Below are 15,936 nucleotides of genomic sequence, written 5' to 3'. Positions count from 1 at the left end.
ACTTGAAGTCTGGCTAGCAGAAGTAGGTCATTAAGGGTAGGCTCTTGAAGGTCTGTGGTCATTTGAATGAAAATGGCCCCATAGGCTTATAGGGAGTGACACTATTAGGAGTGTGGCCTTATTAGAAGAAGTGTGTCACCGGAGGCTGACTTTGAGGTTTCAGATGCTCAAGTCAGGCCCAGTGGCACCCTCTCTTCCTGCTGCCTGCCAATCCAAGTGTAGAACTTTCAGCTACCACTCCAGCACCATGTCTGTCTGCATGATGTCATGCTTCCCAGCATGGCAATAATGGACTAAACCTCTGAACTGTAAGCCAGCCCCCAATTAAATGTTTTCCTTTATAAGAGTCTCCATGGTCATGGTGTCTCTTCACAGCAATAAACCATAAACCACTGCCCTTCATTCCACTCTACCTGTTCTCTGCGATTACTTTTCTCTGGGAAACATGGACAGGAAACTGATCACCCCAGATGGGGCGTGGAAAGGATTCTACCCAAGTTTCAACCTGAACCAATGGGTTTCTTGGGATGAGGAATTACTTATAGGGAGCGTGGGTGACCCCCAAACAGTGTCATCCCCTAAAAAGCCCCGCCATGGTGGGTGATGACCTCATGGATGCTGGATCATGGAGAATAGGCTTCAGATAACTTTTCATACTCCAGCATCTCCCAAGATCCTAACACTTCCTTGGCAGGAGGGAGTGGTAGTTGGAATCGCAGGTGAGGATATGGTGACCTCTTCTCCCTAAACTAAGGAGCATTAACAGACCCATGGCCATTTTTTAAAACCTGGCTATTGCCATGTGGTTCTGGGTATTTTGTTATTGGGGCTATGGAGCCAAAGTCACCTTTGCTCCACAATGACCCAGAGCAAGTTAGTTTACCTCAACATCCAACCTCCAGCATCTGCCACCCTCTGATCCTGCTGCCATAGACACAGTCACCCCTCCATGCCTTCCCTGTTGTGATGGACCAGAATCTCTCTGGAACCATGAGCCAGAGTAAATCCTTCCTGTTTCTGGTAGGTGTCTGGCCACAACAATGTACAAGTAAGTAACACACCTGATAGAATCTCCTCCCCTTCCCTTGCCCCACCACGTGGATCATGGAGGGCTCAGGGCCAAAAGTCTTCATCTCTGTGGGCAAGTAGGCAGTAAGCACCCTACTAGACCCGGTGATCGGCAAACACCCGTGCTTCGAGGGATATCGAGTAGTTAGCAAATGTTTATGCTTCAGAAGGGCATTGAGGCACTCCACCCTTGGTCCATCTGAAGAAGCTGGGTTCCTGGGGCTGGCAGCCATGGGCTCTGAGAAGCAAAAGGGGACAGTGAAGTTGTTCTGCATATTCTAGAAAGAACTGGGGATCTGTTCCAGAATGTTCTATAGGGACTAAGGACTGTTGTAGAACATTCTAGAAGGAACTGCAAGTCCATCCTAGAATGGTCTAGAGGGGGTGGTGAGGCTGTTTCAGAATGTTCCAGAAGGTACTATAAGAAGGACTGGGGTATAATTCAGTCAGTGGAATGTACACATGCCCCCTCCTCCTGCCCATCAAATAAATTATAAATAAATAAATATAAAAAATGCTTTGCAACCACAAGACCTGAGCTTGATTCCTAAAACCCTAAAAATGCCAGGTGTGGTGGTTGGTGCATGCTTGTAATCCCAGTGTTGGGAGGTGGAGACAGAGGCTCTCAGGGCTCCCTAACCAGCTGGTCTAGTTTAGATGGTGAGCTCCAGGCCAGGGAGAGACTCTATGTCAGAGCAGGACAGCATTCCTGAGGATGACAACGGGTATTGTCCTCCAGCTTTTACACACTCATTTGTGCACACATACGAACATTTATAAATATGCCCCAGAGTGTTCTGGAGGCAATGGCGTGACTATTTTCAGAACGTAGAGGGCCAGTGCAGATGATGGGTATAGGAATCCAGATGTCAGAGCGCTGGGTGTGTGGGTGGAGCTTGCTGACAGAAGGGTCCAAGCATTCTGGGAACAGAAGGGCTTTCCTGGCTGCTGGGACTGGGTCCTTCCTGATTCTGTCAATGAGGAGTCCTGGGGTTCCTTAAGACTAATTATCCTGGCCTTGGAGCCATGGCTCTGGGCAGCAGGGGGTGGGGAGGCAGGGCTGGAATCTTCCTATCTCTGTGTTGGTGGTAGGGTGATGTCAGGTCTCATCAGAGACTGGAAATGGGCAGAGCAGAGGAGGGCATGTTGTCACAGTTCCGAAGGGCTTCCTAGGGAGGCCATACCTGCCCGACTGGGCATGGGTAATAACATATCTGCCGTGGGAGAAATAGATACACTGGGACCCTGTGATGCTGTAAGACTCTTCTAGAGAGAGGGGGGCCTACCGTGGGGTCAGGGTATATCTGCCTTTGCGATCCAAGCCACAGTAGGAGTGAATGGCAAACCACAGGAAGGCGCAGAGCATCATAGCGTATACCTGGAGCAATCAGGAGAGATGCCCAGGCGTCAGCAGCCACCAACAGTCCTGATGGCAGAGCCTTACCACTTCCAGGGAAGTTCCCAGGACTGAGAAATGGAGGGCATGAGATAGACACCAGACCACCTCCCTGGGTCAGGGTCTGGCTCCTCCCTGCTGATTGGGCCTGGAAGATCCGGGCAGTGCCATGATTAGAGTGTTGGTCTGAGGCAGTAGCTCAGGACTGCTTCTGTCTGGTAAGCAGCAAGGCTGGGCTGGGTAGAAGGAGGCCAAAGAAGGAACTGGTGGCTACCGTGAGGGCCAGGCTGGTGCAGGTCAGGGTGGAGGCGATACTGTAGTGTGTCCACAGGAAGTTCCCGATCCTCTGTAGGCAGTCCTGGACAGAGGCAACATGCACGGTTGATTGCCTGCCCTGACTGGCCCTCCCTGCACACTGTGCTCGGCTCTCCCCATTCCCCTTTTCTCCTAGAAGCCCCTGGGGCTGCATGGTTTGCTCAGTCAGTGCTAAGGCCAGGGCAGTCAAGGTGTGCACCTTCCCCAGCGGAACTGCTGAACCCTCTGGGAAAGAGGCTTTAGGAAGCTTGAGACTGAGGCATGGCGCCTGTCTCTGTGGGGGCAGTGGCTCACTGTCCTGTTCTAGTTGCCCTGAGCTCCTCCATAGGCCGCTGTTTGTCTCCAGGCAGTCCAGGGTGGAAGCACTCTAGTCCCCTGGACCTGCTGTTAGTGGTGGGGGCAGAGACTCTGGAACTGCAGGTCTCTTTGCTGTGGGCACAGGAAGGTGACAGCTGACCTCTGGGACATTCAGATGTTCACATTTTTGTTGGGGATAGCATTTAGGGAGGGTGAAGATAGCCTGGACCATGCAGAGCCCTAATTTGGCAAGTAAGTGATCCTCTTGCTGGCCTGAGCTGGCCTTGGCTTCTCTCCCACCAGGGGTCCTTTGTAACCCAGCTGTGGTCCCCAGCCACCCTGCGACAGGAGGCAGGCACTGAGCTATTTTGGATTTGGGACCTGAGGACTATTCTTGGGTGGATGGGACTCCCTGACTCTCAGCCCCTTCCCATCAGGCCAGCTCCCTTCCCTGCTGGGCCTTGAGCCATTCCCCACCCTCTTGTTTCTTGGAGAGTAGCCAGACATCTCTCCCCATGAGATAGGGCTGGTTTGTTTCCAGGATAGCAGGGGGATGGGACAAAGAGGGGGCTGGGTAGGGAGAGAGGGCCAGGGTGGGGGAGAGTGGGTCAGGGCCTAGTCCTCAGGGTAGAAGAGCTCCTCCCTGTCCCTCCCCTGGCACTTTCTGCTCTTTCTGGGGACCCCTTCCTACTCCTCCTAAGTAGTAAATCAATCACCTTCTTATATAGAGCCTTAGCTTTGAGCTTCTAGAAGCTTCAGAGGGGAGAGTGGGGGAGGAGTTTGATGGCCTGGGGAAGCCTCAAGAAGGAGGAGAAGAGTGGGTGGGGTATATGCCCAATGCTAGACTGTGAAGGGAGTTGGGCCAAGTCAAGCTGGCCATCTCATAAGTTCCCTGCCCCGTAGCCACCTATCATAGGGGGGTAGTTGGGGGGGGTACATCCCTGAGACTTTAGGACAGATCCCAAAATGTGAGAGGCCAAAGGGGTAAAGAGGATGAAGATGTCCCTTCACAGGTAGAACCTGGAGTGTCCAACCTTCATTTGATCTGAGTATAGAAACTCTCGTCCCCCTCCTCCTCACCTCTCTCATGGCCTCCTGGCCCTGACATGGGATGGCTCTGGTGCTCGCCAGAAACCCGAAAGGAGACTTCTTCCCACAACACAGAAACTGGAAGACAGACCAGAGAGGAGCATAGCATGGGCAGGACTGACTGATGGGAAAACCAAGGCAACAAAGCACAAGCAACTTAGGCGATTCTGCAAAGGGGGCCCCCAAGAGACCGGAGCCAGGAATCGAGATCACAGCTGCTGCTGGAAAAATATCCACCAGTGCCTTAGCCCTGGTGGTGGAACTGCATAGCTCTCTGAGGACCTTGTCCCCGTAGAGCAGGGCCCCACTGCCTGCCTGGTGCCTGAACACCTACTTCCTTGAAGAATACCCAATTCCTTCTTAGAATTCTCAGTCCATGTTGAACAAGGACATTACCCTTTTATTCTGTACTTACATTGGGTAGCCAGTCCTATTAGGGACAGAGGGGGATGGGTGAGATCTCAGTCATCTACCCACAATGGGACCTGTGTCCTGGGATCTTCTCTGGAAGCCCGGCCAGGATGGCTGACTCTAGAGGATGTCTGGCACCCATTCTCTGGGGGCACAGCAAGTATGACCACCCTGTCCCTTGCTCACCTTGTCCTGGATGGTAGCCAGCTCCTGCCACCAGCTGCTAGATGGGCTCTTCATTGCCTGGTCATACACGAGGTCATAGGTGTCCAATACTGCATCCTCCACCTGCACCAAAAGCATCCCAGGAAACAATGGCCTGAGGGAGACCCAGGGAAGCCCAAATCCTGGGCCTCCTTCTCCAGGAACTTTCTTCCTAGCATGGCAATCCTACGGCTTGCCTGTTGCCCCTGAGACTCCCAAGGGTTAAAGAAGAGGCCAGTAGATCTCAGCTACCCACCCTTAGTGTGGGTTCTGGGTAGCATGGGGTAGCATCCTGCTCATCTGGATATAGGCAATAGGCCCAGCCTGCTGAGAAGCATGAACAGAGGCCTGGACTAGATTCTCTCTAGTCTTGGACCAGGTGGACACATCAGAGGAAGAAGGAAGCTGGGCAGGGCTAAGGCTGGCCCTGCTTCTGTTCCACACACAAACAGCCTAGACTTTTTTGCTTTTGTGTCCTAGCTCTGATTCCCTACTCTGCTCAATCCCTTCCCCCAGGCCGAATATGTTTTCAGAGACAAATTGGAATTTCATCTCTTCCAGGAAGGCATCCTAAATATGTGGAACTCACTGATCTCCAACAGTGAGATCTTTCTGCCTTGAAGACCCTGAGTTCTCCCGACTCCCAGCCCTATGCCAGGCCAACAGCCAGGTCACACAGAGTGTTGTCCTGAATGGCTGGAGTGGTGTTGAAACCCTATGTCTCCCCTGGTCACTCATGCCTTTCAGAAAGGAAGCATGTCTGTCCCACAGCCTGATGTTCGTTCCACTATGGGCCTCACTCACCAGCTGCCTGCAGGCCATAGTGGGCAGGCAGGTAGTCAGAGGTTCTTGTAACCAAGTCCAGCCCAGGCCCAAAGGGCCCTGTAGGAGTCAGGGGAACTCCGTGCTAACGGCTGATCCTGGCACCGACTTCTCCCTCTCCATCCATGCAACAGAGCCAGACATCCCCATGAGTCATCCCCAGCTCAGCCTGCCCCGGCCCTCCCCCACCCAGGGCAGGTGCCAAGCTGGCCTTGGTTGCTGGTCAGTCTGGGCCAGAGCCCTCTCATGGGCTCAGCTTCTTCAAGCCTGTGGGGTTACTGTGTCCTTCAGAGAGCAAATCCTGGGGAGGGCTGGGAGCTGCTCTGGGGTGGGTGGGGCAGGTAGCTGAAACAAACAGGCGCTATTGGACTAGCCCTTTTTGCACCCCCCCCCCAGCACAATTGACTTTATTTCCCTCCTCAGTCCTGCCACTTTTCAGGGATGCCCCAGCGCCCAGGGGCCCTTGGTCCACTGTCATTCCTACAGGACAATAGAGATGACATCAGCTCTAGAGCTCAGCTCAGCTTGGTTCTGCCCAGCATCCCACCCACCATGAGCAGAACAACAGAAGTCTGCCCAGACCTCAAAACCGGACTTAGGGGCCTTAGAGACCAGGCTGGACTCTTTGCAGAGCCCAGCACTGGGGCGTTGGCAGGGGTGGGGTGAGGGGTGGGGTGGGGGTGGGGTTAGTACATTGCCATCTGCACTCCCTTTGGCATTTAAGTTGTCCTGTGAGAGACTTGAGGCTGTAGTTCTTTCATGGGAATAGGGAGGGTAGACAAGAGGCTTCCTAAATCAGGGCCCCAAGCCTCCACATCCTTTATCCAAGGGTCCCTCCCAGCAAGCATCTAAGTCTGCAGGGTTGGCAAGCACCTTCTGGGGTACCAAGTCTCCTTTGTAAGTGTGTTGTCCAGTGTGGAGGGTAGAGGAAGCTCTGAGTATATGACGTACTGAGTGGGTGTGTGCTGTCAAGGACCAAAGCCTCAGATCCATGAGATGTTGGCAAAGCCTCCCATCCTGAGTCTCACTGAGACTAGCTCAAACTGCCTCCTTGTCCAGCTGTATGCGATAAAAGCACTCTCCTTGTTTATCTGCTTGTAATAACCCCGCCTCCTTATTCAGCTGTAGATAATAAACACACTGAGCTGCTGGGGGCAAAGAGCCTGCAGCTTTCCAGTCAGAGTTCAAACCGCCCGATTCTAGCTTTCCCGTGTGTGTCTGTGTGTCTGTCCTTTCTTCATTCCCTTGCCGCCTCAGTCAGGCCAATCCCTGGAGGTGTGCAGGACATGGCAGCCTAGGCTACTGCGGATTGAGGGGCAATGTCTAGGAGATCCTCCTATCTTTCTTCCCAAGACCAAGACACTGTAATACCTAACCGGGCTTGGTGACGTCCCTTCCCTCATGTTTGCTAGATCAGGGTAGTACAGCCATGGCCAGGAGGACCCCCACGTGGAGCTGCAGGTGGCTTGTGGACCAGCACTGGGTCCCCAGGCTACATAGACATGTTTGTTCTGTGCTTGGTCTTGACATGAATTATTAAGGAAAGCTAAACAATTCATTTTCCGCTCCTTGGGGACAGTGGGAGATTGTGGCAGAGCAGCTCTGAAGCCACAATGAGGGTAATGAATAGCCCTATCTCTCTGTATTCAGTACATGGCAGTCTGGCCCACACCACTAGCCTCACCAACCTTGGGTGCCTGCCAAGGCCTGTGTCCTGGAAGGAGGGGGGATCAGGAAGGAGCACCCCCATCCTCACTTCAGGCCAGAGCCTAGTCTACAGAGACAGTCAAGGTCTCCTCGTCTGCCCTTACCTTCTTGCTAGACCCTTGTCTTAGGATGTCCTGGGGATCTTTCCAGGGAGGTTTTGGGGAGCTGGGGTGGCTTCTAAGCATTACTAGTTGATTTCTGTGTCCTTTCTTACCCATGGGGCTGGGACAGCTAGGAGGACTAAGTCTAATAGTCTAATAGGACTAAGGCTGTGACCTATTTGGCTTGGATTGATTGGTTCACTGGTAGGGAGAACATGGGAGGATGGGAGGATGTTTTGGTAGCTCTGTGCAAGTTGTGCTTGGTACCAAACGTGGCCTCATTCCAGCTCAGGACGACCCAGAACTAGGTCCACATTTCAGACAGTCTGGGAGTGCAGAGGATCCGGACTGGCCCTCCACTCCTGGCTCATCTCCACCATGCAGTAGCTCTGCAGCAGGGCTTTCTACTCTCAATTTACAGAAGCAGACACAGAGGTCCAGGGAGGACAAAGGACTGGCCTGCCACCCTTGATTTTAAACCTAGGGTGCTTTCACCCAGGTTACCTCCAGGTAGCTCACCAGGTCTCAGGGCCATGTTGGAAGTCAGAACTCCCAAGACAATAGATAGGCCAGCAGGCCAGGGTCCAGGAGTAACCCTAGCCCGCCATGGTCAGGCAGGCCTTGGAGAATTGCCCCAGCAGCCAGTCTTATAAGGACTGGAGTAAGAAACCCTTTCCCTTCCTTAGACTAAACCCTGCTTGCTGCCTGTCCTCTGGTTCCTGCGAGAGTCCTCTGCCTGTTCTGCACCCCAAGTTTAGGGCTTAGAATGTAAACAGCTTTAGAGCAGGGAGATGGGCTGCAGCTGCTGCAGGCTAACCCGAGGTCAGCCCCTGATACCTGGCAGCTGTCTCGACTGAGGCCACCCACGCTGTGACCAGCCATCCAGACTGCCCGTCAGTGGACAGGGAAGGTCTCTGCCCAAATGCTGCTTGGCCCTGCTGCCTCAGGCAGAACTCTGGACACCCATACCTTCAAGCTGTTGTTGGGATTCAGCCCTCTTCCAGATCCTCTGGACCATAGAAAAAAATATTTTTTCGTTTAATATCAGTGTTGGGGTGAGCATTCAGGGGTCTCCTTGGGCAGGGAGAAAGGGTAAAGCAGAAACTCTGGGCCAGGCTGGTCCAGGTAGAGGGTCCTGGCTGCACTCACCTGGGTGGGGTTGTGGAATCTCCAGAATGCCACCTGCACCAGGACACAGAATGACAGGGCAAAGCACAGGAAACCCTGGGGACAGAGATGGCCTGGTCACTGTACAGCCAGGTATGTGGCCTGGGGAGGTAGGGAAGGGTACCAGGTAGATAGCTTCCCCAACTGGCCTGGGCTGAGCTACTGGCTTGTGCTCCATTAACTACTGCTTGGGGGAGGCTCTTTTGGGGGATTTCTCTGTGCCTCTGGAGGACCTGGGACCTAAGGTGGCACATGCTTCCTCAGGAATGGTAGGCCTTTCCAATATGGTAGAGACCCTAGCCCACTACAGCTACTTCTAGGAGGAACAGTGACCCCAGGAGGGCCAGGCAGTGCCTCCCCAGATCTGAAATTTTGGCAGCAGAACCCTCTACCCCTACCCTTTAGACTTTTTTAGATTTAAAAAAGTTATATTTATGTATGCCACATATAAGGGGAGGCCAGACGAAGGCATTGGATCTTCTGGGACAGGTGCTACAGTAGTTCTTTGTGGTTTCTGGGAACTGAACTTGGATCCTCTGGAAGAGCAGGCAGCTCTTGTAACTGCTGAGCCTTTGCCCCAGCCCTGTTCACCTAACTGCCATCCTCTCCTTTGAGGTGGACTCTCATGGAGGTAGCCCAGGCTGGCCTTGAGCTCGTGGCCCCCCATCTCCTCAGCGCTGTGATTACAGGTGTACACAACAGCGACGTTTTAGTCAGTGCCAGAGTCTCAACCAAGGCTGTCATATGTGCTAGGCAAGCGATCAACTGACCCATATCCTCAGCCAGAAACGTCTCTCTTGAAGGTAGGTAATGGCCCCCTCATACAGGGTGTCTTCTGTGGGCCCTTTGTTGTTTCGTTTTTGAAACCCGTTTCCAAGGAAACCCTAACCTCTACAGCCTGACTCATAGAGAACCACAGGCCACAACCCCGGGCATAGGTTTGGCACCCCAGACTGTGACCTTCCTTTCCTCGTGAGTTTCCTACCCTTCTTCTACACCACTGTGTGGGTACCTGTGGTCATCCCATTCCTACCCCTCACCCCAAGTGCTAAAAAGGGACTTCTTTACACACTCCACACTTTCCTTCTTGACTTTAGTCGGGGTACAACTGCTGACTTCCTTACAGAACTAGTGGGCAGTGCCCACCTCTCCCCTGATACAGGCACAGGCGCAAGTCTCTGCCCTTCTGTGACTAGTTTCACAGGGTCACTCTGCACTAAGAACCCTGTTCCTCAATAGCACCCACCAAAGTCCCATCTAGTGACCTCCGATCTGGGTGACCTCGGAGCCTCTGCCTTGTGCTCTTGTCAGCTCCAGTGCCATGCACATAGATTCACCCAGTACACAGAGGTCCCGGGTGACCATTGAGCCTTCTGGATCAACCACCACCTCACTCTCAAGTGTCACTAGCATGTCAATGGGTATGAGTAGCCATGGCCTTACTCAGGGAAAAGAGGCCAGTATGCAGAGCAGCCTACAGTCATAGGCCAGGAGGACAGGAACAAACAGCTTATGCCAGGGCCAGATTAGCTCTCTCAAGTGTGTGAAAAGAACTGGGGGCATCTGCACTGCCCCCTCAAACTTGGGTGGGTGTGGGCTCTGCAGTGGTGGGGTACCCTCTTCCCTGCACTCTCCTGCCTGACCTAGAGCCTGCATCACTATCTTCAAGTTGGCCCTGGGTTGCCTGCTGCTTCTGCTCCTATCTTTGCCTTTATCCCTTCCTCCCCCTCCTTCCTCCCCCTCCTTCCTCCTCCCGCCTTCTTGTTCTCTCTCCTCCACATTTTCTTCCCTCGTTCTCCTCCTCTCTCCTCTTCCCTCTTGCTGGCAGTCTGGCAGTCGAGGGCTGACTTTCCTGTCTGGAAGCCATTCCTCAACTCTGCCTCCCAGCTGAGGCTGTGAGCCAGCCGCAGAGTCCAGCCCTTTCCAGAAACCATTTCATTCTCAAGAGGGAGTTTCTCCCTCTCCCTTCCTCCTCCCTCTGTCTTTGTCTCTGTTTTTTTTGGGGGGGGGGGGTTGGTCTCTCCCTCCCTCCCTCCCTCCTCCCTCCCCCCTCTCTCTCTCTCTCTCTCTCTCTCTCTCTCTCTCTCTCTCTCTCTCTCTCTCTCTCTCTCTCTCTCTCTCTCTCTCTCTCTCTCTCTGTGTGTGTATAGAAAGGGTCTTAAGATCTGCATAGTGCTGAGAGAGATTGGGCCAGGCCTAACTGTGACCATTTTTGTCTCTACTCACTCTAAATGAAAATAAATGAATAAATAAACTTGTAAACAACTTGAATCTGCTTCCTGCCACTAGCTAGCTCCTTCATTTCCTGTGTTTCAGAAGGCGGGGCAGGAAAGAACATGGAGGGGGGCAGTGGGCACAGAGTCACGAAGGGGGATGTTTCCCCTCCCTAGACCCTTTTGTATGTGCTCCAGTATGCAGGCCAGTGACAACAACAGGCAGCCGGGCAGGCAGAGGCAGACGGTGCCCACGGTACACACAGGCACAAGTATAAACATGACACAAAGGGGCCGTGACCAGTGGAACTCCCAGTGGCCCTGTGGTGACTGAACTGGGCTTACTGTCCATGCTGGGGTAGAGGGTGCTAGGATTTAGCAAAGTGCAGAGCACTGAGCCTGGAGTGACCTTGAGAACACAACTCTGAACAGAAGGAATCTGGATGTGTCTTTTAGCCTGAGTCACCTAACAGTAATTGCACCAGGCCCTGAGTCTGTTAGGGATGAGGACTTGGGAGGCCTAGGTGGGTTCTAATGCTCCTGGAATCCTTTGCCCACAGATCAAGTGCCAAGCAGGACTTGGGGAGGAGCTTGGGAAGGCTGAGATGGAATCGGCTGATCTGGAGCTGGGCCCCTTGGCCCACCTGCCTCCCGCCTCCCGCTCTACAGGCTTCATGCTGACTATGGTGCCCCCTGGTGGCTGAAGTTATATCCAGGCGCAGTGTCTCCTGCATACCCCTGCCTCCATCTTGTCTTTCCTCCATGCTTTCCTTTAGCAAGACACAAATCCTCTGGGGTCACAGTCCACCAGTTCTGTGACTTCTTCGCTAGGGCTTCCCTCTGGGCGGCAAATCCAGGCTATCTTTGTTTAGTGTTTATTCACGACCAGAACTATCCCTACCCTGCCCCTGTATCATCAGAGCAAGAATCCCGGGGAGGCTAAAGCTGCCAGGTTCTGCCTAGTACACCACCCAGTTACGGGTGGTCCCTGAAGCAGCTCTAGGTAGGGGGTGACTTTGTCCCTATAACAGTACCGCAGCAGGCCCCGAGTCTGTCAGGGATGTGGAATTGAGGGATTGAAGACTTGGGAGGCCTGGGTAGGTTCTGATGCTCCTGGAATCCTTTGTCCACAGATCAAGTGCCAAGTAGGACATGGGAGTAGCTTGGGAAGGAGGTGACTCTGTCCCTGTCTTTGGAGACCAAGGGTCATCAGCAAATACACTGAACATGAAGACAAGGATGCCAAGTTTAGTTTCGGTCTATCTAGGAAGCATAGCCTCCAGCTCAGGTTCCTGAGGGTTCTTGGATTTCCCCCAATCACTCATAGACAGAGGTTGGGAGTCTACAAACAGGGGCACAGGGATGGATGGAGGAGGGAAATGAGATCTTATGCCTGGAATGGAGTGGGGCAGGTAAGAGACCAGGGCATCAGGAAGGAGCTGCCTCAGTTCGGGTGACTGGGAAAGCCTGGGTCAAACGGGGACTGGGTGGCCATGGGGAAGGTCCTGCCAGAGAGAACCCGGATTAACTATTGGGGGCTGTAGGGGCACACTAGGACACGCATATGGAGAAACAGTTACAACAGCAACAAGGGCTCTCTTCTACGGGGTTGTGAAACTTCTGGTCAGCGGCTAGGCAGGAATAGTGAACCTGTGAGAAGAAAGCCCAGGCTGCAGGAACAGGGTTTCCTGGTCCCTGGTCGTCTTCTAATGAGAAGTGAAATTCGTCCAGTCCTGTGTCCCGACCTAGCGAGACATCAGAACCAGGTCCTGTGTCCAGACCTAGCTAGACATCAGAACCAGGTCCTGTGTCCCGACCTCGCGAGACATCAGAATCAGGTCCTGTGTCCAGACCTAGCGAGACATCAGAACCAGGTCCTGTGTCCAGACCTAGCTAGACATCAGAACCAGGTCCTGTGTCCAGACCTAGCGAGACATCAGAACCAGGTCCTGTGTCCAGACCTAGCGAGACATCAGAACCAGGCCCTCCCAAGGTCTTTGGAGATGGCCTCAGGGCTGAGAGTAGCAACTCTCTATCAGGGGTGCTGCAGAACCATTGCTTAGATCTGGGGAAGGCAGAGTAGCATAGAGCCCTGTGGAAACTAAGTGGCGGCCCAGGTGGGAGAGTCCTGTCTGGCCAAGTGGAAGGCCCTAACTGTGTAGGTAGAGGGACTCATTGGTGCATAGCCCCTGACCTGTCCTCCTTTTAGGATACTTCGACTGAGGTCAGGCAGTTCCCTGGCTTATTTCTCTCCAGCTCTTGTCCCTGTCTGGGTGTTGGAAGCTGGGTCATCTGGCCGACCACAGAACTTACCGCAGCCATAAGGCCATGGGCCTCCCTCACTGTGGCTATGGTGCTCAGGACAGCGCCCAGACTCAGTAGACCTGCTAGGCTGATCCCCACGTAGAAGGCTGTAGAACGGGAGAGGCAGAGGGTAAGGGACCCAGCATGGGGACTGGGCACAGAGGGTGGATCTGAAATCTACTTGGGGAGGGGGGGGGGTCACAGAACTAGGACTGAACTTCTAGGGAGGTCCCAAAAGGCACATATCTCTGGCCCAAAAAGATGGGGTGTCTCATAGCCTGATAGCCTGTTTCCTCCCAAGACTGGGAAGGAAGGGGGAAGATCAGGGAACAAGCTAGGGACCATATTCTTTCCCCCGTTTCTACTGCCTTCCCTTCTTCACAGACTATCTTGAAGCCACATCCCCCTGCCCTAGTGACAGGTGGCAGTGTGGGGCTGTGACCTTATCAGCCCAGGCCCAGGCTCCAGGCTTCCTGCCTGGGCGGGGCCTAGCACCTTGGAAGGCAGGGGGCCTAGGGACTGGGGTTGACGACCCCCCATTCAGTCGCCTCAATTTCTCCTACCCTTTCCTACCCTACTAGGTACTTTGCATTCCTATTAGGAACACCCCCCTCATTAAAGCCCGCTCTTGTGGAGGTGGGGCACTCTGGCAGACTTGGCCCTAGCTAGGCATTTTCTGCCCTTTGAATATGGTATTAACTACCGAGACCCACAGGCCATCTGATCCCTGCCCTGAAAGCACAGATCTGGGGTCTGCCACAGCTTGAACAGTCCTGTGGGGCAGGAGAACCAGGGCAGGAGTGCCTGATGTTGCCTAAATCTCCCCGCTTTTATTAGTAAAACCAAGACACTGGGGCGTCTCCTCCTTGCCCTGACCTCTGACTCTGTCCAAAGCCCAAGTCCAGGGAGTCAGGGCAGTCTGGGGCTGGGAAGTTAGGTCACTCCTCCCAGGTGCTTCTTACTCTGGAGCCCTCCCACCTCCCGCTCCATAGCCATTTCTGGCCGTACTCACCCCAATAGTGCATTGCTTCATAGGGGTTCCTCTCCAGGGCTACTTGGCGAATGACAGCAAAGTGGTCTCCAAAGTGAGTGACAAATGCCATGGTGGCCGTAGAGAGGCCCAGCAGCTGAAAGTGAGGTGGGCTCAGCACAGAAGGTGTGCATAGCTGCAAAGGCCCTCCCACAGTGACAGAGTGTGGGGCCTGGGCTTCTGGGTGCCCCAAGCTGGCTCCCTCCAGGCGCAAGGCATCTGCGGGAGGCCTACATGTTTCTGTGGATGGGAGGGACGGGCCCTCCACAGACATGCTATCACACACACAGATAAGTATGCAACACACATACTCGTGCCCATTTTCTCTAGAAACCCAGAAGATCACATCAAACTGTCTGCAGAGACCCTGCATCCCTGTTCTCTCCTGGATCCCAGGCAGCACCCCTTCCTGGCTGTCCCTGCACACTCCAAATCACCAGCCAACCTGGGTTCTCCCAGGCTCTTCACTGCCCCTTGGGGTGACAGCTGTGCCTACAAGGACGTGTGTCCACAGTCCTCTAAGGGCGGCCACCAGAGACCCAGACCCAGTCTGCGCTACTGTGGTGTCGGGGGAGGGGAGACCACAGTGCTGGAGGACCTGGGCATGGTGAATTATTTCCCCTACTGCCCACCTGCCCACCCACTCCTGTTCCACTTGCATGTTACCAAGACAAAGAAGTTGGTGATCAGTATCTGGCATTTGGCAATCTTGATTCGATTCCAGTGCTCCATGGTGCTCCTCTCCTCTTCTCTCCTCTCCTCTCCTCTCCTCTCCTCTCCTCTCCTCTCTTCTCTCTTCTTCTCCCCTCCCCTCCCTCCACCTCCCCTTTCCTCCCTTCCTCCCTTCCCCTCCCTTCTGTGGTTCCCCACTGGGTGGGGAACCTCAGACCACAGCTGACCCAGTAGGTAGGCTGTGCCCTCACATCTGTCAACAGCCCTTCTAACATAGTGGCTGGGTTTGGGGAAGGAAGAAAGACAGGCCGGAAGAGGGGCAGTTTCTATACCTGCAGCTGCCCTGGCCTGGCCCAAGGGCTTTTGTAGGTATATGAGGCCCAAGGGCTTTTGTAGGTATATGAGGCTTCCCAGTGGATGGGTTGGGCCACACTGCAGCATGGGGGAGGGGGTGGAGTCTGGAGAGGAGCAGTAAGAGAAGAGCCCAATGTCTGGCATTGGTTATAAGAGTGTACTAACCTGCCCAGCTACACTAGGACCCTTAGTGTTTGGTTTAGAGACCCTGTGTCCCAAAGTCCTCCTGCAGGTGGTGACTATCTCAGGACCTGATGCTTTTGGCCAGTTCATAATCAACACAGAGGGGAAGGTTGTGATAGAGTCCACTCTCAGGAATGTCCAGGGGCTGGGCAAGCAGGCATGGTGCATACATAGGAATTTCAAGATGGGGCAAGTTTATAGGTATTGGCCTTTGGTGGGCTAGCCATCTCTGATAGAAAGCAAAACATGTTTCTCACAACCAGCACCTAGGAGGCTGAGGCAGGAGGATTATAGCAAGTTAGAGGCTAGCCTAACCCACATAGTAAGACCCTATCTCAGAAATAAATAGGGTGGGAAGATAGCTTAGTTGGTAAAGTGTTTGCCTGCCTGTCAAGCGTGAAGACTCAAGAGTTCCTCCGAATCTATGTTAAAGAAGCCAGGCCTTGAGCGAAGGCATACTTGTAATTCCAGCTGAAACAGGAGGATTCCTGGGACTCACTGGCCAGCCAGCCTAGCCTATCTGGTGACTCCCATGCCAGTGAAAGACCCTGTCTCAAAAAACAAGTTGGAAGGCTGCTGAGGAAGAACACCTGAGGTTCACCT

General features: G+C 53.7%; 1 protein-coding gene across 1 annotated transcript; it reads right to left on the bottom strand.

Moving 5' to 3' along the window:
- Positions 1-1,039: 1,039 nt before the first annotated feature.
- Positions 1,040-14,912, bottom strand: Tspan32 (tetraspanin 32). The gene is made up of 9 exons (XM_038313353.1): positions 14,791-14,912; positions 14,107-14,221; positions 13,104-13,201; positions 8,560-8,634; positions 4,763-4,864; positions 4,157-4,243; positions 2,739-2,822; positions 2,355-2,446; positions 1,040-1,306 (listed from the first exon to the last, which is right to left on the bottom strand). The coding sequence occupies exons 1-9, from the start codon at positions 14,854-14,856 to the stop codon at positions 1,225-1,227; spliced, it is 801 nt and encodes a 266-aa protein (XP_038169281.1). The 5' UTR covers positions 14,857-14,912; the 3' UTR covers positions 1,040-1,224.
- Between the last annotated feature and the right edge of the window lie 1,024 nt (positions 14,913-15,936).

Source organism: Arvicola amphibius, chromosome 1, assembly GCF_903992535.2.
Source record: "Arvicola amphibius chromosome 1, mArvAmp1.2, whole genome shotgun sequence".
Classification (NCBI taxonomy): domain Eukaryota; kingdom Metazoa; phylum Chordata; class Mammalia; order Rodentia; family Cricetidae; genus Arvicola; species Arvicola amphibius.
Note: the sequence above shows the minus strand (reverse complement) of the source record. Positions and strands in the feature narration are given on the sequence as shown.